General features: G+C 44.4%; 1 protein-coding gene across 4 annotated transcripts in view; it reads right to left on the reverse strand.

Annotated features, from left to right (window-relative positions):
• The window catches only part of si:dkeyp-72e1.9 (syntaxin-binding protein 4), a 92,350-nt gene that overhangs the window by 48,513 nt on the left and 20,301 nt on the right, over window positions 1-23,536 (reverse strand). For 3 of the 4 annotated variants that reach the window (XM_059654144.1, XM_059654140.1, XM_059654142.1), the window contains exons 4-9: window positions 22,192-22,261; window positions 18,830-18,904; window positions 7,539-7,624; window positions 6,408-6,537; window positions 1,830-1,971; window positions 25-131 (exon numbers count right to left, since the gene is read on the reverse strand). In XM_059654144.1, the coding sequence (XP_059510127.1) occupies window positions 25-131; window positions 1,830-1,971; window positions 6,408-6,537; window positions 7,539-7,624; window positions 18,830-18,904; window positions 22,192-22,261 (610 nt within the window). The remainder of the gene's footprint in view (window positions 1-24; window positions 132-1,829; window positions 1,972-6,407; window positions 6,538-7,538; window positions 7,625-18,829; window positions 18,905-22,191; window positions 22,262-23,536) is intronic. The other variant, XM_059654143.1, reaches the window with a different exon arrangement.

Raw genomic sequence — 23,536 nt, forward strand, 5'->3', positions numbered from 1 at the left:
ATAGTGTGTGAAATGGCTACTTACGTGATCGCCATTTTATTGAGGATGCTCCTGGCTTCCTCATACGTCACTCCAATCAGAGACTTTTTGTTTATAGCAACTAGCTGGTCTCCTGGACAGAGTCGACCATCCTTCAAACAATCGCAAGAAAATTCATTGAGAGGTCGCGCGGGCAATGGTCATTTTGTTACTTAGTCAAGAACGTGCAGCAGTTCTATGTTGGGAGACAGTGGTATTATCACTTGATTTATTAATTGGAGACTTAGGTAACGTCCTGGGGACCAGGGTTCAAATCCTGCTGTCGCAGGTGGTGGAATATGAATTCAATGAAAACCTGTGATTAAGAAACTAACATGACTATGAGTCAATTGTCAGAATGAATGAATAAGTAAAAATTTAGCATGATTTTTCTACGGGAACTCCATAGCTTTCCAATGTAGTGTATGATTTTTGAAAAGTACATTTTCTAAGCATTTAGTTGTGCTAATCAAGGTGGGAAAAGTCACTGTCGTGAATCTCTACTTTTGGACAGACAGTGAGCCTGCAGACATGAGCCATGCTCAGCTGGTGCTTGTGGTGCAGTTAGATAGTTAGCAAAGGCACCTCTGTGTGTAAGTGTGAATGTGAGTGTGAGTGTGAGTGTGAAATTAGCACTGGGGAGGCTAATGTTCACCTTCAACCCTGCACCTTCTGGAGGTGTGGACAGTACCACTGATGGGTGTGGAATGACAATGAGATGGGTTCTATATCCAGCTTCCTGTGAGGAAATAAATCTCTCCTGGACCATGAAGACTGAGGGAGGAAGCTGGTGTACCCAGAGGAAACTCACACAGACATGAGGAGAATGTGCAAACTCTGCACTCTCGCATTTGGCTGTAGTGATGAAACACCATCCCAGACAGCACCTTCATCAAACAGTGTTTGTCATCTATCCATCAGCATGGAGTACAGTGCGTACACTGTTGTCAACTTTCTCAAATTCTGATTATTTCCACATTTAACGAACTCAGCATGTGTTTTATTAAGTTGATACTTAAACTAAATTGGGTTCAAGACTTCCCACAGCACCCAAAGGCAGGCAGCAATGAAGTGTATCAAAGGCTGATGAATAATTTTGCAGAATATTGCTTCCCACACAATTTTGAGTTTGTGATTGTAAGAGACAATGAGGGTTATTTCAGTGATAAAATACAAGGGTGATAGCTGATCATACATTGGTCATACATCTCTTCTGATTGTTCCATCCTATCTACCACGCAAAGCCAAAATTAGCCCCATTCCAATAAGACATTAGCTAATGATGCTGGAACAGCTTCTTTTCTGAGCCATTCAGAGTCTCAGTATGGACTTAATCTTGAATTGGCATCCCTTTATTCTGAGACTATGCTGTCTGGTCCGAGATTCTGCCATGAGTGGAGACAGACTCTCAGCATTTACCCTGTCAAGCCCCTTAGGAATCCTAAAAACCAAAGTATTGACGACTTTAACACAGATGGTCACAGTCAAGACTCCCAGTTAGACATTGGCTGTCAATCTACAATTCTGATTGTAAAAGTGTGACCTGATTGGAGGGGACACCGGATCCAAGAGGAGGTGGAAAAATTCATAACAGTTGCCAAGCAAGGTGTCACAGTTTAAGGTTTGACTTGAAATCCAAGTGAAGGATGTAGTCAAGACTCAGGAATCAAGCCATTGCGAGACCCAAAATGAGTTGCTCAAACTTCAAGTTGGAAAACATGAATAAATGAACTGGATGTTACTATCTTGTCCTGAGGTCAGTGTTTTCAAGTCCCAATTGTGGCAGTGACAAACCATCATTTCATCCTTACCTTCTGACAATCTCCTCCCAAGATGATATCCTCCACATAGACTTTCGGTCCATCAGGCCTGTTGGATCCTCCTGTCACAGTCAGCCCAAGGCCCGCTGATTTGGTGATTGTAATGAGCTGAATTGCTTCATCACTATGACAACTAAGATGTAAAAGAGCAGACCAAACTGTGACAAACATTAAAATATATAGACTCCTTGGAGGAAAGAAAAAGCAAAAACTGATGGTTCTTCAAAGTGCGTTGATTTTTATGCTCCTAAAGTGAAACCATGAGACAAATTCTGAGGCCCATTCTCAGAGAATTTGGCACGTTCACACATTCGTGCTTTATCAAGGTTTCACGTTTTCCAATTTCCATTCCCTGACAGTATTGAAAATGTTTGGTTGATCAAAACACTGATTACCCATAGACCCCCTGCGTTGCTGTCAAAGCAATGAATTGCACATGAATTCTGACAGCTTGAGATGATAGAAATCCAACAACCTTCCAATGCAAAGGATGACATCTCACTGACTCCCTCCCTCTGGCACTGCTCAGATCCATCAGAACTCAGGACCAAGCAATTTCTTCAAATTGGGAAAGTATCTTACATAGAAATATTGAAAATAGCGGCAGGAGTAGGCCATTTGGCCCCTGGAGCCTGCTTCCCCCATATAGAACATAGAACAATACAGCACAGAACAGGCCCTTTGGCCCTCGATGTTGTGCCGACCTGTGAACTAATCTAAGCCCAACCCCCTACACTATCCCATCGTCACCCATCTGCTTATCCAAGGACTGTTTAAATGCCCCTAATGTGGTTCAGTTCACTACATTGGCAGGCAGGGCGTTCCACGCCTTTACCACTCTCTGAGTAAAGAACCTACCTCTGACATCTGTCTTAAATCTATCACCCCTCAATTTGTAGCTATGTCCCCTTGTACAAGGTGAAGTCATCATCCTCGGAAAAAGACTCTCACTGTCCACCCTATCTAACCCTCTGATCATCTTGTATGTCTATTAAATCCCCTCTTAGCCTCCTTCTCTCCAATGAGAACGGACTCAAGTCCCTCAGCCTTTCTTCATAAGGGCTGCGCTCCAGACCAGGCAACATCCTGGTAAATCTCCTCTGCACCTTTTCCAATGCTTCCACATCCTTCCTGAAATGGGGCGTGATCATTATGATTATGGCTGATCATCCAAATCAATATCTTGTTCCCTCATTCCCCCTACCCCCTATATCCTTTGGTCCCTTTAGCCTCAAGCACGGTATCCAACTCCTTCCTGAAATCATACAATGTTTTGGCCTAAACTGCTTCCTGTGTTAGCGAATCCACAGGCTCTGGGTAAGCAGATTTCTTTTGGGTTCAGTCCGAAATGGTTTACCCCATAACCTTAGACTGTAAACAAAAACAGCAGTTTGCTGGAAAAGCTCAGCAGGTCTGGCAGCATCTGTGAAGAAAAAGATCAGAGTTAACGTTTCAGGTCCTTCCTCAATACCCTTAGACTGTGACGCGGGTTCTGGACTCCCTTGTCATCGGGAACATTCACACCGTCTGGTTCTGTTAGAATTTTATAGGTTTCAATGAGATACCCTCTCATTCTTTGAAACTCCATTCTTCAAATATGCTCTGCCCATACCTCAGTCCTACCATCCCAGGAATCAGTCTTGGTGAACTTTCAATGCCCCTGTTCCATAGTGAAAACATCCTACCCTCAGAGAAGGAGAGCAAATCTTCCCACAGTGTTCTAGATGCAGTCTAGGCTTCAGTTATAGGGAGAGGTTGGATGGTCCAGGGCTTTTTTAACTGGAGCATAAGAGATTGAGGGCTGATCCTATAGACATTTATAAAATCATGAGGAGAATAGATAAGGAAACTAAAAGAACATAGAACAGTATAGCACAGTACAGGCCCTTCAGCCACAATGTTGTGCCAATCTATTATCCAACTCTAAGATCAAACTAACCTGCATGCCCTTCATTTTACTATCATCCATCTGCCTATTCAAGAGTCGTTTAAATGTCCCTAATGTAACTGACTAATTGCAAAGTTCTTTTCCCGAGAGTAGGGGAGTTCAACACTGGAGGGTGTATTTTTAAGGTGAGAGGAGAAAGGTTTAAAATGGACCTGAGGGGCAACTTTTTCACACAGAGAGTGGTTTGTATGTGGAATGGACTGCCAGAGGAAGTGGCAGATGCAGGTTTGGCTGCAACTCCTAAAAGGCATTAGGATAGGTACATGAATAGGAAAGGTTCAGAGGGATCTGGGCCAAACGAAGGCGAGTGAGACTAGTTTAGTTTGGGAAACTTGGTTGGCGTGGATGAATTAGACCAAAGTTTCCATGCTGTATGACACTTTGTGTCTAAGGCCCTGTATAATGATCAGAAGCCATCCCTGCTCCAAAGCTTTAGCAGTTCAACAGCAGCATGGTGTCATATCTGATAAGATACATTACAATCTGACCATTTCTATCATTGAACTCCTGCATTCTCTTAAGATCATCTCCTGAATTGGAAATAAGGGTATAGTGTAAAATCACTGTGGTCCCACCTCTCATCAGAGAGAAAGTCAGTTGGCGGTGAGCTTAACCTGAGGGTCACAATGTTTCTGGCCTGGTAGAGAGACAGAACCTTAATGTGGCCTCAGATGGGGTGGAAATTGAATCCCTGCTGTTGGTATCACTCTGATTGCAAACCAGCCAACTGAGCTAGCTGACACCCTGAACCAGAGCAGATCCCAGAGAAAACAAAACATTCAACTGCCCTCTAGGTGCACCTTTAATTCAAGTCCCACCACATGACCCATGTGTAAAAGTCAAGCCTAGCCTCAGAGGGCTGTGGGGACACAGTCCGTGTGTACATTTGAGGCTGAGGTAGATAGATTCTCGATCTGTCAGGGAATCAACAGTCACAGGGAGAGGGCAGGAAAGTGGATGTGAGGAATGTTGGATCGGCCATGATCCTATTGAATGGCTGAATGGCCTACTCCTGTTCCTATTTCTCATGGTCTTATTTATACTCGAATTTAATACTAACGGAGTTCTGCACTGTTGCAATGAGATGCTTCAAACTGAGGCTCTGTCTGTCCTTTCAAGTGGATGTAAGTGACTCCTGGCGCTGTTTAGTAAAATAACAAGAACAAGAACAGCACTTGGAGGATAGTAAATTGTAGGGTATGCAGAGTAGATTGATCCTATTAGGATAATAGGTCGGCACAACATCGTGGGCCGAAGGGCCTGTAATGAGCTGTACTATCCTATTTCTACATTCTATGTCCCTTTATCTCCTAACAACCACCATTAAAACAGATTATCTGATTGTAATCAAATTGCTGATTGTGGGAGCTTGCTATGTGTGAACTGGTTGTTGCATTTCTAATATTACAATGGAGCAATGGTCATGCAAAGGATCATACAAATGTAACCATTCTTGGTTCTGAAGAAACTCAAAAACACTTCTGAAGCTTTGAATATTCTCAAATTGTAAATCCCTTTCAACTCCGGAGGGTTTTCGGTGCTCGGGAATGCAGCGCATTTCCACTTTGGCCCGTCAGTACCTTTATTAAACACTCTCTCTCTCAGTTCAGGAGCACAGTAAGGATCAGATCCAGGTCAACATTCACTCCATTTTATCCTCAATAATCCAATTTAATCAACAACTGGTCAAACAAACCCTGCTGCACTAGTCTGAAAACTTGGCCCTCAGTAGCCAACTTTACAAAATCAGCGGCTCATGAGTGTTTTAATACCACCCACCTGCTCTCGCTGGAATGAAAACAGAAGTTGCTGGAAAAGCTCAGCAGGTCTGGCAGCATCTGTGAGGGAAAAAAGTCAGAGTTAATGTTTCAGGGTTGGTGACCCTTCCTGCTCTCACTGGGTCCTGGTTATGACAGCTCAAAATTCAATACTCTTGAGGGCCCAGTGGAACTAAAAGGAATTTGACACTGTGTTGTGCGTGAAGTAGGGGCAAAAGCAAAAAGTAGTCTGCTTGCAAGTCAGTTTGTACAAAGTATTCCGTCCTGAGGGTCACTGAACCCAAAACGCTGACTTTGATGTTTTTCTTCCCAGATGCTGCCAGATCTGCTGAGCTTTTCCAGCATCTTCTGTTTTTGTTCAGTTGGAACACAGTGAAGGACAAACTCAAAAAGTTTCTCACAAGTACAGGAAACGCTCATATGTCAGATCTTTAAAATTGCCCCCTTGTATAAAATTCCATTCATAAATGAGAGTGTGAGAACGTAAAAGACAGGAAAGTGCTAATGGCTTCAGAGATAATGGGAACTGCAGATGCTGGAGAATCCGAGATAACAAAGTGTGGAGCTGGATGAACACAGCAGGCCAAGCAGCATCTTAGGAGCACAAAAGCTGACGTTTTGGGCCTAGACCTTTTTCTGATGAAGGATCTAGGCCCGAAACATCAGCTTTCCTGCTCCTCTGATGCTGCTTGGCCTGCTGTGTTCATCCAGCTCACACTTTGTTATCTCTAAAGTGCTAATGGTAATCAGTTCCTCTTTTCTATTAATATGAAAAAATTAGGTGAGGATGTTATGACAGCCACTCGGATAATTCACAAAATGACAAAGGGTTGTTAGACATACTGTGCATCAGAGCAAATTAAACTTCCAGCGTTTCCATTGGATGAGTTACAAGAACTAGCTGGGCTTAACTGTTCAGAGCCCAGGGACGACGATGAGGAGTTTGATGATGATCTCTCTCTTTCTGCCCCGGCTGCAAAGGGGAAAGGGAACAAAAAGACAATTAACGAAACAGAAGGATTTTATATTTCACCAACTCGCCTGGCACAGTGGTTAGCACAGCTACCTCAGCACGGGGGACCTGGGTTCAGTTCTAGCCTCAGGTGATGGTCTGTGTGGAGTTTGTATAGTCTCCCCATGCCCTGTAGGTACTCTCGTTTCCTCCCACAGTCCAAAGATGTGCAGGTTAGGTGGATTGGCCATGGGTAACATTGGGTGGGATGCTCTTCAGAGGATTGGTGTGGGCTGAATGGCCTGTTTCCACACTGTAGGGATTCTCTGAGTAATTACATGCTGTCAGGTAGCAAGAACTAATCACTTATAATGCCAGAGCATCTGGAAAAAATAGGAATCCCAAAAACTGCACACCTGTTTGACTTTGGATTTTGGTGATTGGGACAGATGGTCGTACTGAGTTTAGAGGAGATGCACTTTGGACATAGGCTTTTTTTTATCATTTCTGAATGCCTTGAATTCTGCTTCCAAAGAGTTTTCCAGTATCTATTGAGGTGTGCATTAGGTGAGAAACTTCTGCACTCAGTCCGTGATGAGCCTCTGGAATTCATTACCCACAGAAAGTAGCCAAGGCCAAAACATTCCAAGATTTCAAAAAGGAATTGGACATCGCACTTGGCATAAAAGGGATCAGAGGACATGGCGGAACTGCGGGAACAGGGAATTGTGTTGGATATTCAGCCATGATCAAAGGGCCGAATGGCCTATTTCTTTGCTGATTTTCTACGTTTCCATTAAAAGCAGCAATTTCCAAAAACAGGAAGACTTTTTGCAGCAAAGCCTCAGCCAACACACAGACCTTCAGCAGTCAGAACGTGTTTAAGTCGGCTCACCGTGAGTACAGCACCATCAATAAAGCTTCTTTATTCAGTGGGAGGCATTTGCAATATATAATGGATTTCACTGAATGAAAAGCTCGGAAAATAATTTGTCTTTGCACATCAAGAAAGTGAAACTTACCAGATCCTTGCGGAGTGGGTGAATTCCTTGCAGATCCTGTACTATCCCTGGATCCATAATTTGCCAATAATTCCAAAAACTCTCTCCTGCTCAGAATGAAAAAGGATTCTGATTATCAAGAACAACATTTAAGGAATGCAAAAAAAAAGTCCTAACGAGGCAATTGAAATGCAATTATTGGATCGATTTCCATCCATTGTTTTTGTGCTGGTTTTAACTGCTGTCTTTGGTGATTCTCACCTTGGAGTCAGGCAGGTTCAATTCCCAATTCAGGGTCAGGGTGGGTCATTTCGGGTGCTGCTGTCAGCGATGACTTTTAATATGAGACATTATAAACTGAGGCCTCAGCTGGGTGGAAAATATCCCTCAAAAGTGGAGACACTTTAGTGACATCCTCATAGCCCCTGTGAAGACATCAAACTCCAATCTGATACGTGGGAGCGATCAGACAAAACGGAGAGGGTTCATTCAGTGAACGATGTGTAGACTCTTCAATTATTGGACAGATGAGCTTTTTTGGAATCTCCCCAACTCCGTAACTTCAAATCTGTGTGTTCCTGATTCAGTCTCTCTATGTGTTTGGCACCTTCCTAGGTGAATGTTCACATAGCAAGATCGGTAGCCCATTGAGCATGGCCCACTTATTCGATGTGATCGTGGCTGTTTGAACACTTCAAGAGCTCTCCTCATCTCCAGCCTTATAACCCTGTACACCAGGAAGTCTATCAATCTCCACGACAAACATGCTCAATGCATAGTTGTAAGGTGAAAGGGGAAACATGTAAAACAGACATGAGGTGCAATTTGTTTTCCACAGAGAGTGGTTCATGTGTAGAATGAACTTCCAGAGGGAGTGGAGGACATGGGTACAGCCACAATGTTTAAAAGGCATTTAGATAAGTACATGAATAACAAAGGTTTGGAGGGACATGGGCCAAGTGTAGGCAGGTGGGACTAGTTTAGTTTGGGATTATGGTCAGCATGGACTGGTTGGACAGAAAGGTGCTGCACGTGTCTATGACTGAGCTTTCACAGCCCTTTGTGGTAGAGAATTTCACAGGGTGACAAATACCTACCAATGCCTCGAAAGCAAGAGTTTATTGGTTAATAAAAATAAAGCGTTAAACAATGTAGAATTATTACTTTAATTTGTAAAAAATCTGGAAGAGAAAGACATAGAGTCATAGTGTGATGCAGCACAAGATGCCAAACTAACCTAGTCCCACCTGCCTTCTCCTGGGCCATATCCCTCCAAACCTTCCCATTCATTCACTTATCCAAGTGTCTTTAAAATGTTACAACAGTACGCACGTCCACCACTTCCTCAGGAAGTTCGTTCCACATGCGAGCCGTTCTCTGGGCAAAAAATTTGGCCCTCATGTCTTTTTTAAATTTCGCTCCTCTCATCTTAAAAATGGACCCAGGTTCGAATCCTGCCAAGGCAGATGGTGGAATTTGAATTCAATAAAATATCTGGAATTAAGAGTCTAAGGATGACTATGAATTCATTGTCGATTGTCGGAAAAACTCATCAGATTCACTAATGTTCTTTGGGGAAGGAAACTTACCTAACTTACCTGGTCTGGCCTACATGTGACTCCAGACCCACGGCAATGCACTTGACTGTTAACTGCCCACTGGGCAATTAGGGATGGGCAATAACTGCTGCCTGGCCAGTGACTCCCTCATCCCATGAATGAATAAAAACAATTGTGTCCCCCTGTCACCTACCATTCATGAGTTTATAAACCTCTATCATGTCGCCTCTCAACCTCCTGTATCAAAACAGTCCCAGCCTATCCAAATTTCTTTATAACTCAAACTTTCCATACCCAGCAACATCCTGGTAAATCCCTATGAACCTTGTGCATCTGTTTAAATTAATCTGATCTTGGCCTTGAAAGGGATGACACAAAGTCCGATTCTTGTTGATCCTTAAGATGGATTCTAGTCTTTGTTCTGTGCCAATGCCGTACAATCAAAAATTAAAGAGATTTCTGCCCTTTCATAAATGGAGCAATTTATCTGCACCACTTTTAAAAATGGATTCTATTTTTAAACTTCATCCGCTAATGCTGTCCTTTTAATAATGGTCACAGGGATTTAGGGTCTGAAGGACAGGATAACTGTAATCGTAGAAATACATTGTTGCTTCTGACCAGGGTCAAACTAGATTTAGCGTGGCCTTTATCTCATTCAATTTGATTTCATCATGAGAGGTGAATGAATGCATTAGCCCAACAGCAGTTCAGCAAGTCTGTAGAAATGAAGACAATGACACAAGAACGAGTGGCAAATTGGCCCACGCTGATTGGGAAAATAAAATGTGTGCAGTGTTGGTGTTCCAATCTCTGAGCTAGGAGAGCTGGGTTCTCACCTGCTCCAGAGGTATGTGGTAACATCTCTGAACAGATTGGTAAGCAAAATATCCTAAAGTTACAGACTGTTGATCCACAGTAAGTATTTTGCTGTGAAAATAAATGAAGTAACCAACAAAAACACTTCCCATAGAGAGGCAAAGGGAGTGGAAAAGTGATTGATCAAGAAAGCTAATGTCATTATTACATTCAAAGAGGCTAATAATGTATTGAAGAACAGTAACAAGCCCGAGAATTATAAATTTATAAGAAATCAGTAAATGGCCATCTGAAATATACCAAAAGGAAAAAAACAGAATGTGAGAGAAAGCTAATAAAAGCAGATGCTACTGTTTTCTCACTTTCCAGCACTGTTTTGCACTATTATTCCAATATTTTCCCACTATGACGCCAGTGCTTTCCTACAGTAAGTGACCAAACAGTGTGACCCCACTGTTCTCCCGTAATAAATGACCCCCCCCCCGCCATTGTTTTCCACTCTGACCCTAATTATTCCAACTCGGTTGAAATTCCACAGCAGCTATTGCTTTGGGGACCTCCAGTTTACAATTCCAAAAATATGGCTGCAGAGAAAGTGGATGGTCTCCCAAAAATTCCATAGATCGTGGAACAATCCGAGCAGTCTGAAAGGCAGGAATCATAAAACTACTGTTTCATAAAGGAACGAGAGTGGAAAAGCAGGGATATATGGACCATTCATGTTAACAGGCTTGAATCCATTTTAAGGAGGAGTTAACACCAGAAAAAGCAGATGGAAGCTTGGCAGCACTGATGTTTTGTAGCAGAGGAGGCCATTCAGCCCATTGTCCTAGAAATGGCTCTCTAAATAAGTACCATGCATCAATCTCCTGCATTTTCCCCTTGCCCTTCGCATTACTTCTATTTAAATACCACCCAGTGCTCTCTGGAGTGCATCAATGGAACCTGCCTCCACACTTCCAGGCAGCGTACTCCATTCCCCAGTTACTAGAATGAAAAGACTCTTCACATTTACTTCTTTTGCAACTCACTTTAGATCTACACTTTTACATTCTTGATTCTTTTGCAAATGAAAATAGTTTCTCCCTGTCTATTCCACCCAAACCACTATGTTGGAAGCATTGGTCAAATCTGCTCTTAGCAGCTTTCTTGCCAAGAAGGACAGGTCCCAACCTCTCCAGTCTATCATCAGAATGGAAGATTTTCCAGAATGGAACCATTTCTGTACAGCTTTTCTTCGCCATCTCCAGCGTGATCACATCCTGCCTTTGATGTCGTGCCTGCACCTGTAGTTGGAGGTGCCAGTCAGGGAACACTTCAGCAATTATGGACTTTCACCTTCCTATTTTCGGGTAAGCATCCTCCAAGGCGACTTTGAGATACACAACAAGGTATAATCGCCGAGCGGACACTGATAACCAAGTTCCATACCCACGAAGGTGGCCTCAACCGTGATCTTGGGCTCATGTCGCGCTACGTGACACCACCCTAGTCTCCTGTATCTACAAAATCTTCCTTACTGTGCTGTTTTGATACCATCACTTTTACAACTTGCTGTGATCTCTCTGCCTTAATTAGTTTGTATAGTTTTGGATTAACTGTTGCTTCGGTCATACATTTGGCATGTGACTCTTTTAGCTATCATGTTTGGTTTGTCTCCCACACCACCTTATTTTCTATTTTTTGTAATGATCTCTCTGCCTTAATTGATCAGATCCCTTCACTCATTATTCAGCTGTCGACTCTTTACTCACACCATCTAACACTTTTGATCACCCACAGAGGCTTATTGTTCAGCCTATCGACACTCCACTTACACCATCTGTACGATCTTCTGAAATGCTTATTTACTTAGAATTATCTTGCAAGGCTCTCTCTGCCTAGAAGTTCTGTGCCTGTGTGCTTCCTTCTACTTCACCTGATAAAGGTGCAGTGCTCCGAAACCTTGTGATTTCAAATAAGCCTGTTGGACTACAACCTGGTGTCATATGTTTTCTGACCTGGATCTGTACACAATGCTGCAGCTGATGCCAAATAGGGGTCTTGTACAAGTTTAACAGCAACCCTTATTCTTGCTTAATGCTTCATCCAAGAGGTAACCCTTCCAAATACATTTAGAAGTGTTTTTTGAGATTATATCTGTTTCTTGCCACTCTAGGCTCATGTAATGATCAATATTCATCTCTCAACCAGACCAGTTACACAGATGACATTGCCTTTTTAATTTTACTGCTGCCTGTGGGAGCTAGCTGAGCACAAATTGTTGCTATTGTTCCCCGATGTTAGAACTTCATTGGGTGTATTGTTTGGCTCATCCTGAGGCCATGAAAGGTGCTATATAAATTCCAGTCTGTCTTTATTGTGGCATCCTTTCTACTCCTTTGCTTAAACAACACAGGCGATGTTACCTGAATATTAGGGATTTCAGCTTAAACTGGAATGAAGGAAGGCGACGAGGGGCTGAAGGTCAGATATTGCTGTGGTAATCCCATCACATGGCTATCTGCCCATTTGGTGCAAATCCTTGTCTGCCACCAGTAAAGGGACTACCCTGAACTATCTCAGTATTGTGCACTGGGTGAGTGAAGTAAACAGAAATACAAATGCTTCCACCCAGGCAATGCGCTAATCAAGCACTTCTCTCAAATATTTAACCCTCTGAAAGTCACTTTGTCTGGAATGAGAGATACAGAGTGCCAGGCTGCATTGTCATTTTTGTAGCCTGGGAGGAGACAGTTTTCCACGCTTATAGAGTCAAAGATTCATGTAGTCATACAGCACCGAAACAAACCCTTCACTCCAACCAGTTCATGCCTAACATAATCCCACATTAATCTAGTCCCACCTGCCTGCTCCTGGCCCATATCCCTCCAAACCTTTCCAAATGTCTCTTTAATGTTATTATTGTATCCACATCCACCACTTCCTCAGGGAGTTCATGCCACGTGCAAACCATGTCAAAAAATGATATTGACTGTATTTGTTTGCAGCATCCCTTTAGTTTGTTGAAGAGGCTGCTTCTACATTTCTGGCTGTGCTTCAGCCCCACATTCCTGGCCTACAGTTAGCTAACACAGGGATGTGGCAGGTATATCAGACCTGTCATATCAGATCATAGGTAAGCCTTTCACTTGCTTTTCAGCTGTTGACTCTTTACTCACACCATCTGACACTTCTGATCACCTACAGAGACTGTTCCTGGGCTTGGTCACCATTAAACATGACTATTAACAGGCCCAGGAAGTGGGCCACAGTGAGGGGGAAGAATCATTGTGTCTTCCTGCCCCTCTTTCGTGTAACTGTCCACATCCAGGTGTCTGTTGTGATATAGAATGTAGTGTCCACCAGCATAGTATGGATCTTTAGTGACCAATGGGAAGTCTAGGAGCTGATGTGCATCATGACCAAAGGAATATGATTTTCCTTTAATCGACTTCCATTCTTTTCTCTAAGTTTTTGTTAACTCTTCGATTTTCTTTCTGCCACGGTTTCTGCTCTTCCACCCATTAAAGTTTTGTTTTTAAAAGCGTGGAAGGGATGATGATAGGGCTCTTGTGGCACAGTGGTAGCATCCCTACCTCTGAGTCAGGAGGCCTGGATTTAAGTCCCATCCGCGCCAGGGGTATGTAATAACATTTCTGTCCAGCTCTATTAGAAAATACCTGCGGGACATAAAGTTCCTTTTATCAAAGCAGTCAGGTGATAGCGCAAACTCAGTTGATAGCTTTCCCACTCCTGAACCGGAAAATTGGGAGTTCAAGTCCCACACAAGGCGAGTGAGCACAGAGCTTTCAGCAGTAGTGAGGGATTGCTTCCCTTTTAGAGGGACCTACCTATTAAACTCAAATCCAGGTGTGTTCTTTCGGGGGCTGTAAAATGGTAATGATATGGTGGTATTTTCACTAGGCTGTTAATGCAGAGACCCAGATAATGTTCTGGGGATCTGTGTCCATTCTAATGATGATCATGAAATCATTGTCGATTGTCAGAAAAACCCCACCTGGTTCACTAAGATCCTTTAGGGGAGGAAACTGCCATCCTTTCCCTGGTCAGGCCTATATGTGACTCCAGACCCACACCTATGCGGTTGATGCCTAACCGACCCCTGGGCTATTGGTGATGGGTAATAAATGCTGACCCTAGTGATGCCCTCATTCCCTGAATGAATGAAAAAAAAATCCCTAAGCTCAATTTGAGGAAGATTAAGGAGACTTTAAGACAGTTGGAACAGCTGCTACACCCAACAGCAACGCTGGCTGAATTTGAAAAGACAGACAAATGTGAAGTCAGCACAAAGTAGGGAGCTGGTGCGTAGGCAGTGACCAAGTTCTTTCTCTCCTCTTCAAAACTGCAGTAAGGAAAGGTGGAGATAACAAGGTGTAGAGTTGGATGAACACAGCAGGCCAAGCAGCATCAGAGGAGCAGGAAGAGATAATGGGAACTGCAGATGCTGGAGAATCCGAGATAACAAGGTGTAGAGCTGGATGAACACAGCAGGCCAAGCAGCATCAGAGGAGCAGGAAGGTTAATGTTTCGGACCTAGACCCTTCTTCAGAAATGTGTTCTGAAGAAGGGTCTAGGCCTGAAACATCAGCCTTCTTGCTCCTCTGATGCTTCTTGACCTGCTGTGTTCATCCAGCTCGACACCTTGTTATCTCAGATTCTCCAGCATCAGCAATTCCTACTATCTCTTAAGGACAGGTAGCTTCTTTATAAAATACCTTAAATAATTTTCTCCTTGGTTTAAATGTAGAGTAAGAATACATTATCGAAAGACATGGTGACATTGCTCAGTCCCATGTGTTGCATGGTGTGCATTATATAGGGAAGTCTTAGACATGCCTGGCAGTCCGGCTGACCACATGTGGCACCAGTTTGATCAGCTTGTGCTGTGGGTTTCAAAGTTTGAGAGTCAGAGATGGAGTCACAGCTGATAGTTAATGTAGAGAGCATGTTTTTAGATGCGATCACCTTGCAAATTAAGGAAGTGAAATCAGAGGAGGAAGGGGTGACCATCAGGTCAGAAGAAGGGAGACAGGCAGGCAGAAAAGCCCCAGAGTGCATTGCTCACACACACACACAAACAGTTTTACTGCGTTGGTGAACAGCGAGAGTGACAGTCCCTCTGGGAGCGCAGCCAGAACCCAGCCACACAAGGGGGAAGCAGAAAGTGAGGGAGGACAATGGTGTTCACATGCTCAATGAGAGGAGCAGACAGGCATCTCTGTGGCTGCAGAGGTGACTCCAGGAGGGGTGTGCAGCCTCTGTGGGGTCAGGGTCACTAAATGGCTGCAGGTCATCCTGAAGCAGGAGGGTGACGGTGATCGGGACCAACAGTGAGGTTAGAAAGAGGGACAAGGTCCTGCAACTGGAATTTAAGGAATTAAGTAGCCGACAGAAAAGCAGTACCTCAAAGGGTGCAATCTCTGGATTGCTCCCAATGCTGTGTGCTGGTGAGTACGGGAATAGGTGGGTGGAATGGATGAATGCCTGGTGGAAGAGTTGGTGCTGGTGAGTACGGGAATAGGTGGGTGGAATGGATGAATGCCTGGTGGAAGAGTTGGTGCTGGTGAGTACGGGAATAGCGGGGTGGAACAGATGAATGCCCGGTGGATGAGTTGGTGCTGGTTGGTACAGGAATAGGTGGGTCAAATGGATAAATGCCTGGTGGAAGAGTTGGTGCTGGTTGGTACGGGAGTAGGTGGGTGGAACAGATGAATGCCTGGTGGAAGAGTTGGTGCTGGTTGGTACGGGAGTAGGTGGGTGGAACAGATGAATGCCTGGTGGAAGAGTTGGTGCTGGTGAGTACGGGAATAGGTGGGTGGAACAAATGAATGCCTGGTGGAAGAGTTGGTGCTGGTGAGTACGGGAATAGGTGGGTGGAACAAATGAATGCCTGGTGGAAGAGTTGGTGCTGGTGAGTACGGGAATAAGTGGGTCGAATGGATGAATGCCTGGTGGAAGAGTTGGTGCAGGTGGGAGGGTTCCTAGATTGATGGGTTCAACAGATCAGATGGATTGCACTTGAACAGCAACAGGACTGAAATTACTCCACAGAGGCCAGTATCCTGTCACCAAGTCACTCATTTTTTACACAAGGAGAGTCATTGACACTGATCCACTTCCTCAGAGTGAGCAGAACCCGTGACACTCCTGTTTATGTCTGTCAGCTGGGGCTCCCTGATTGGACCAGATTAACAGCCCCAGTCAGGGAACTCATATTCTACAATAACCTTGTTTAATGACCTTGTTACAATCACTACAGGGACCAACATCCTGTTTAGGGGGATGGGGGTTATCACTGTTGTTGGAGCTTTAAACTAATTTGGAAGGGGGAATGGGATACAATATAAAAGTGGTGCAGGATGTGACATGTATAGAACAAAACCAGGTTGATTGAAAGTGCTACAAGAGAGGGGCCAGTACTGGGCCTAGTTTGAGAGAACAAAGCCAGCCAAGTGGTAGAAATGTCTGGAGGAAGCATTTGGCAATAGTGATCATAACTCAGTAAGATTCAATTTAGAGATGGAAAAGAACAAAAATGGACCAGAAGCAATGAACCAGAAGAAATGGCTGGGGGGAGCAATTTTAAACATGTTAAGCCAGGATGTGGCCGAAGTGGACTGGGTGCAGGAAAATCTGCAGGAAAATCCATGTTAGGAGACAGTCAGAAATGTAAGAGTGGGAGCGTTGGGTCAATGTTTTCCCATAAAGGTGCAGGAGGCAAGGCAGGAACCAATAGGACCAAAGAGCCCTGGGTGTGGCGTCAATGGATGGACAGAAAATATAAAGGAAAAATCGGGAAGGTCATGGCACTTACCGAGAGCCCAAAAAGCTGTGAAAGCCCTAGACGAGCATAGGAAGTACAGGGGATTACTTTAAAAAATTAGGATAGTGAAGGGGGAAGCTTGAAAATCGCTGATAGGTAAAATAGAGGAAAATGCAAAGGCATTTCGTAAATATACTAAAGAGAGATGATGACCAAAGAAAGAGTCATGCTCATTAGGGATCAAAATGGCAATCTATGACATAGTTACCTTTTAAATGAATACTTTACACCTGTATTCTCTACAGAGAAAGCTGAAGTAGGTGTAGAATTCAGGGAGAGAAGGTGTGACATCCACGAAAACGAAACGTCAGCCTTCCCGCTCCTCTGATGCTGCTTGGCCTGCTTTGTTCATCCAGCTCCACACCTTGTTACCTCAGACTCCAGCACCTGCAGTTCCTACTATCTCTATTGAGAAGGTGGAACATCGTTGCTGTTTTAGTGGGCTTGGAATTGGCCCAGATGAGATGTATCTCAGGATGCCGTAGGAGCTGAGGGTGGAGATTACAGAGGCTCTGACATTAATTTTTTAATCCTCTCTGGCCACAGGAGGAAGGCCAGGGGACAAAAGGACAGGTAAGGTAGTGCCATTATTCAAGACAATTGGTGGGGATAATCCAGGGAGCCACAAGCCAGTGAGTCTAACATCTGAGGTAGGGAAACGATTGGAAGAAATTCTGAAAGACAGAATCAATCTCCATTTGGAGAGACAAGGATTAATCATGGATAACCAGCACGGCTTTATAAGGGGTGAGGCTAGTAAACAAATGTGATTGAATTCTCGAGGCGGTGGCTGGGTCTGTCACTAAGGGTAGCGCAGTGGATGCAGTTTACATGGACTTCGGCAAGGCTTTGGTCAAAGCCTCACATGGTGACTGGTTGGAAGCGAAGTGCCCGTGGGACCCAGGGAAATTTGGCAAATTGAATCCAAAATTGGTTTAGTCTTAGGAGTAAGAGGTTGATGGTCAACTCTCTCATCAGTATCCAACAATTTCCCCCTTCCTCCTCTCCTGCCTCTCGCTGCCCCTCCCCCTTCTCTCTCTCTCTCCCCCATATTTCCCTTCCCTCTCTCTCTGCACCCACCCATCTCCCTCCATTCTCCCCTTCTCTCCGTCCAGCTGCCCCCTCTCTCAAGCTGGTATATCCCACGCTTTCTGATCACCAAACTATAGGATGGATACAATTGCGCTAGAGAGGGTGCAGAGGACATTCACCATTATGTTACATAGACTGGAACGATTTAGCTACGAACGGACACTAACTTGGTTGTGGATTGTTTTCCTTCAAGCAGATAAAGGTGAGAGGCGACCTGATTGAGTCATACAAAATGATGAGTTTGAGGGGCGTAGAGAGAGTAGAAATGGATAAATGAGTCCTCTTGGTAGAAGGTTCAATAATGAGGGCACAGTTTTAAAGTAAGGAGCAGGGAGTTTAGAAGAGTTTGAAAGAGAAAGTGTCTCACTCAGTGGGCAGTGGGTATCTGAAAAGGTACAAACAGGATTGGTCACAACATTTAGGAAGTATTTACATGAATACTGGAAATGCAGTAGCACATGGACCATGTTTGGACCATATGCTGAGAAGTAGGATTTGAGATGATAGATATATGCTGACTAACATAGACACAATGAGGCATAGGGTATTTTCTCTGTGCTGTAAACCTCGTTGACTCTATCTCTAGACTGGTGTACCAAACAACTTTTGCCTTTGAACAAACATCACAAAAACAGGTCATCTATTAACGTTCTCAAGTTGCTTCCAGGGTCATGCCAATTGTAATTTGGATTTTGCATTTCCAACATTACAACAGTGACCACACTACATAGCGAGTAACAAGCTCCATTGAAAGTATGTGAATTGGGCTGTGGGCACAGATCATGAGAGTGCCGAGTGAAGGGACATTTGGCCGTTCTAGACAATGGCCCACAAATGTATTTAGATCCAATTTCAGGCTGAACGTTGACAGCAGCCACAGGCCACCAGGATTAAAACTGCGGATGAGTCAGAAAAGAAACTAAGAGGACGGTGAGGGCTGAGGATGGGAGAAGTGGGTCGCAGGAAACCACAAAATAACAGAGCCAGAATAAGTTGTGACATCATTCTCTTACCTGCCCTGCTCATCTCTGGCGATCATCAGCCGCATGTTATTGGATGATGAGGCTGCTCGAAGGATTTCCACTGCACTAGAAACAAGAGGCAAGACAAGGCGGTGTCTAGACGCATTACAACAGTGAACACATTTCTAAAACACTCTATTTTGCTGTAAAGTGCTTTATAATGTCCTAAGATCATTAAAGACACAATATAAATACATGTTTCTTTCTCTGTCTTCATTTCTTTCACTTTTTTTGTTTCTCTTTCTTTCCCTCCCTCTCTCTTTGGAAATATTTGAAAGTAAAGTTTCAGAACGTGCCTTAAATTGAGATTGGGAGGGTCATCCCTGCTTCCCCTGGCTACAGAAGACTGCCAAAGGGTTTTCCAGTTCTCAGTGGTTAACACTGCTGTCTGCCAGGGACCCAGGTCCAATTCTAGCCTCAGGTGACTACTGTCTGTTTTGAGCTCGCACATTCTCCCCAGGTCTGTGTGTGTTCCCTCTGGGGGCTCTGGTTTGCTCCTGTGGTCCAAAGGTGTGCAGGTTAGGTGGATTGGCCATGCTAAATTGCCCACAGTGTGCGAGCTGGGTGGGTTATCTGTGGGCAATACGCAGACTGGGGAGAGGGGCTGGTTTGGGTGGGATGCTGTTTGGAGGGTTAGTGTGGCTTGATGGCACAAAAGGCCTGCTTCCAGACTACCGGGATTCTATTTTTCAGTTGAGGCAGTCCCAGATTTCATCTCTACAATGAGTTAACTACTGCTGTATCTAGCTGCCTTGGGGTAAGCCAATCTTATGGTGAAGACCCAGAGGAATTAAGGTCCCTCTTTGGTCCATTGCCTGTTTTAAGCGTGGGTCCTGGGTGGGTTTTTTTGCTTCAGTGATATGATAGTGGAACACTTCCACTTGGAAATCTGTGTATAACCCTCTATGTACGTTAACTAAGACTCAGCAAGTGCCTATTCTGTGCTCAGTAGACAGCAACCTGGTCAGAATTGAGTCTCTATTCAACTGACTCCAATCCTGGTGGAGGGTCACATATCTACAGCAAACCATGAACATTTCTGCACCTCCAGCCAAAGAGCGCCCAATACAACAGCCTCAAGCTAAAGGAATGGATTCGGTTCATCAATGTGCTAATGGACCGTAGAACTATCAAAAATAGGGGTAGGCCATTCGGCCCCTCAAAACTATTTCACCAGTCAATATGATCATTGCTGATCATCCTACTCGGTCCCCTTTTCCTGCTTTCTCACCATAACCTTTGATCTTTTAAGCCCTAGAACTAAATCCTTCTTGAAAACATTCAATGTTTTGGCCTCAACTGCTTCCTCTGACAGAGAATTCCACATGTGCAGGCAGTGCCTATAGAGAACAAGCTTAGAACAGGCAAGAATTACATGAGGATCATTGGTCACAGTGACAGTAGTTGTACAGTTAACTGTATTTAAAAGCTATCACTATAAGTGAAGACAAATTAAAGTGGTGAACTTGGGACTGTATAACTAACTAGTATAAGAGACGTTGCTGAAGAGAGAGGGAGATGAGTTTCTCTCATGCAATGCTGTGTGCAATTGTTCAACAAATTGCAGCTGAGCCTAGAGTGAAGCCTATTTTAAAACTGTCCTTGGCATTCTGGCAGGGAAAACTAACAACTCTAGCAGACGGTTGTCCAACCCCGTAACACACAGCAGGATTCTCTCTGCTCCCTGGACGAAGGTAAATTTGAACTTTTTACTTTCTATCTCCCAGCAGCTTGACATGAGGGGATGCCATTGGCCACATGTTCCCTGGTTGGTAACACAGTGGGAAGGAGACAAAGCTAAACCCTGTCACTGTCATCACAAATTTGATTGCTGGCCGTGAGCAAAATATGTGTCGCTTGACACTTTGTTTTAAAATAGCAATTTAAAGAAATGTCACTCGTAACAGTACCGCTTTGATAAGGCTTCCAGCAATCAGCAGGCAGTTACTTGGATTATCTCGGGAGGTGGCAATGTTGATTCTCTGTGGGCATGGGCTCAAAGAACACCATGGCAGATGGTGAAATTCTAATTCAATAAAAATTTGGACCGTAAGACCATAAGACCATAAGACATAGGAGCAGAAATTAGGCCATTCAGCCCATTGAGTCTGCTCCACCATTCAATCATCACTGATAAGTTCCTCAACCCCAGACTCCTGCTTTCTCCCTGTAACCCTTGATAATCAAGAACCTATCTATCTCTGTCTTAAATACACTCAATGACCTGCCTCCACAGCCTTCTGTGGCAGTGAGTTCCATAGATTCACCACTCTCTGGCTGAAGAAGTTTCTCCTTATCTCCGTTCTAAAGGGTCTTCCCTTCACTCTAATTTGGATGAGGGTGGAAAAAGACCTGTGGGGCCACATCGGCACTGTTGACTACTGGGGACAAAAAAACCCCATCTGGTTCACAAATCCCCTTTAGGGAAGGCAATCTGCTGCCCTTACCTGGTCTGGCCCACATGTGACTCCAGACTCACAGCATATAGGGATGGGTAATACATGCTGGCTTAATCTGTAACAGGACTAGACCATTCAGCACCTTGAGCCTGCTGCACCATTCAGTATTATCATGGCTGATCTCTTCATGGCTTCATCATTTTCCTGCCCACTCTCCATAATCATTTTGCCCATTACTAATTAAAAGTCAGTCTATTTTGTCCTTATATTTCTTCAGTAATCTATCATGCCCCACACTCAGGGAGTGAATTCCGCAGATTCACTCTTTGAGAGAAATAATTCCTCCTCATCTGTTTTGACTTTGTCACTTTTTAGCATAAAATGATGACTTCCTTTTCTGAATATTTGAAGAATATCTAGAGTGGCATGGTGGCTCAGTGGTTAGCACTGCTGCCTCATAGCACCAGGGACCCAGGGTCAATTCCACCCTCGGGCGACTGTCTGTGTGGAGTTTGCACATTCTCCCCATGTCTGTGCGGGTTTCCTCCCACAGTCCAAAGATGTGCAGGCTAGGTGGATTGGCCATGCATTAATTCCTCTTTAGGGTCTTCACCATAAGATTGGCTGACCCCCAAGGCAGCTAGCGACAGCAGTGGTTAACTCATTGTAGAGATGAAATCTGGGACTGCCTCAACTGAAAAATAGAATCCCGGTTGTGTGGAATCCCTTGTGTTCAGGGATACATAGCTTAGGTAGGTTATAAGGGGGTGGGATGCGCCAAGGGTCAGTGTGGACCTGTTGGGCCGAAGGGCATGTTTCCACACTGCGGGGATTCTATGTTCTATGTAATGCTGATTGGCCACCAGCAGCTGGATTCTGTGTCTTGACTCGTCCTGTTAGCGAGATATGAATGACTGAGACAGTCTCTTTCGTATCACTAGTTTTCTCCTTTACCTTTCATTCGTCACTCCAACCAGACTCTCACCATTAACCTCGAGAATCTGGTCTCCAGGCTGCAGCTGACCTATAAATGAAGGAAAAATGTTTCACAAGTGTGTTGGAGGCAATGAATGAAAGACACAGTTAGCAACCGTAACATTGGTATGTGCAACTGGGGAAACAAACTGGGGAGCATTTGCAAGGCAATTGGACAAAAGTTACTTAAAGGCAGAGTAAACGTTTATTGCTACATTTCTGATTTCCGAATTACGAAAAGCAGGCTCAATGTGCCAAAAGCCTACTTTTTCTCTCTGCTTTATGGCATTAGAGGACGGGAATTAAAACTTGCCTCTCCCTGCAGTTTCATATATTTTTGGTCTTGCTTGAAAACGGTGGCCATCACCTTCACCAGGAGATAACAAAGCCAATCCTGGATGATCTAAGTCAAGTGATAGGGTGTCATGGCCCCAACCTCAGCATGAACCCTCAGAAGGATTTGATACTAAGTATTCTACTCAGAACAGTAATGGCATCAGGAGTGTTGGCTCCTGTTCTCACTGATATGTGAACATAAAGATATAAGAAGCAGAAGAAGGGTGTAGGCCATGGGCATGCTTCATCATTCAACACAATCAGAGCTGACCTAACTTTGCAGAACACCTACGCTCGGTTCGCAATTAACAACTGCACCTCCCAGTCGCGAACCATTTCAACTCACCCTCCCATTCCTCAGACGACATGTCCATCATGGGCCTCCTGCAGTGCCACAACGATGCTACCCGAAGATTGCAGGAACAGCAACTCATATTCTGCTTGGGAACCCTGCAGCCCAATGGTATCAATGTGGATTTCACTAGCTTCAAAATCTCCCCTCCCCCCACAGCATCCCAAAACCAGCCCAGCTCATCCCCGCCTGCCTAACCTGTTCTTCCTCTCACCTATCCCCTCCTCCCACCTCAAGCTGCACCTCCATTTCCTACCTACTAACCTCATCCCGGCCCATTGACCTGTCCGTCCTCCCCAGACTGACCTATCCCCTCCCTACCTTCCCACCCATACTCTCCTCTCCACCTATCTTCTCCTCTACCCATCTTCAGTCTGCCTCTCTCCCTATTTATTTCAGAATCCTCTCCTCATGCCCCTTTTCTGATGAAGGGTCTAGGCCTGAAACGTCAGCTTTTATGCTCCTGAGATGGTGCTTGGCCTGCTGTGTTCATCCAGCCCCACACTTTGTTATCTTGGATTCTCCAGCATCTGCAATTCCCATTATCTCTGACCTGACTCCACTGCACTTTCCCACCCATGGACCAGAATTCCTCAAAACCCTGAGACATCAATAACCTATTATTTCTTTCTTACT

Source organism: Stegostoma tigrinum, chromosome 23 (genome assembly GCF_030684315.1).
Source record: "Stegostoma tigrinum isolate sSteTig4 chromosome 23, sSteTig4.hap1, whole genome shotgun sequence".
NCBI lineage: Eukaryota > Metazoa > Chordata > Chondrichthyes > Orectolobiformes > Stegostomatidae > Stegostoma > Stegostoma tigrinum.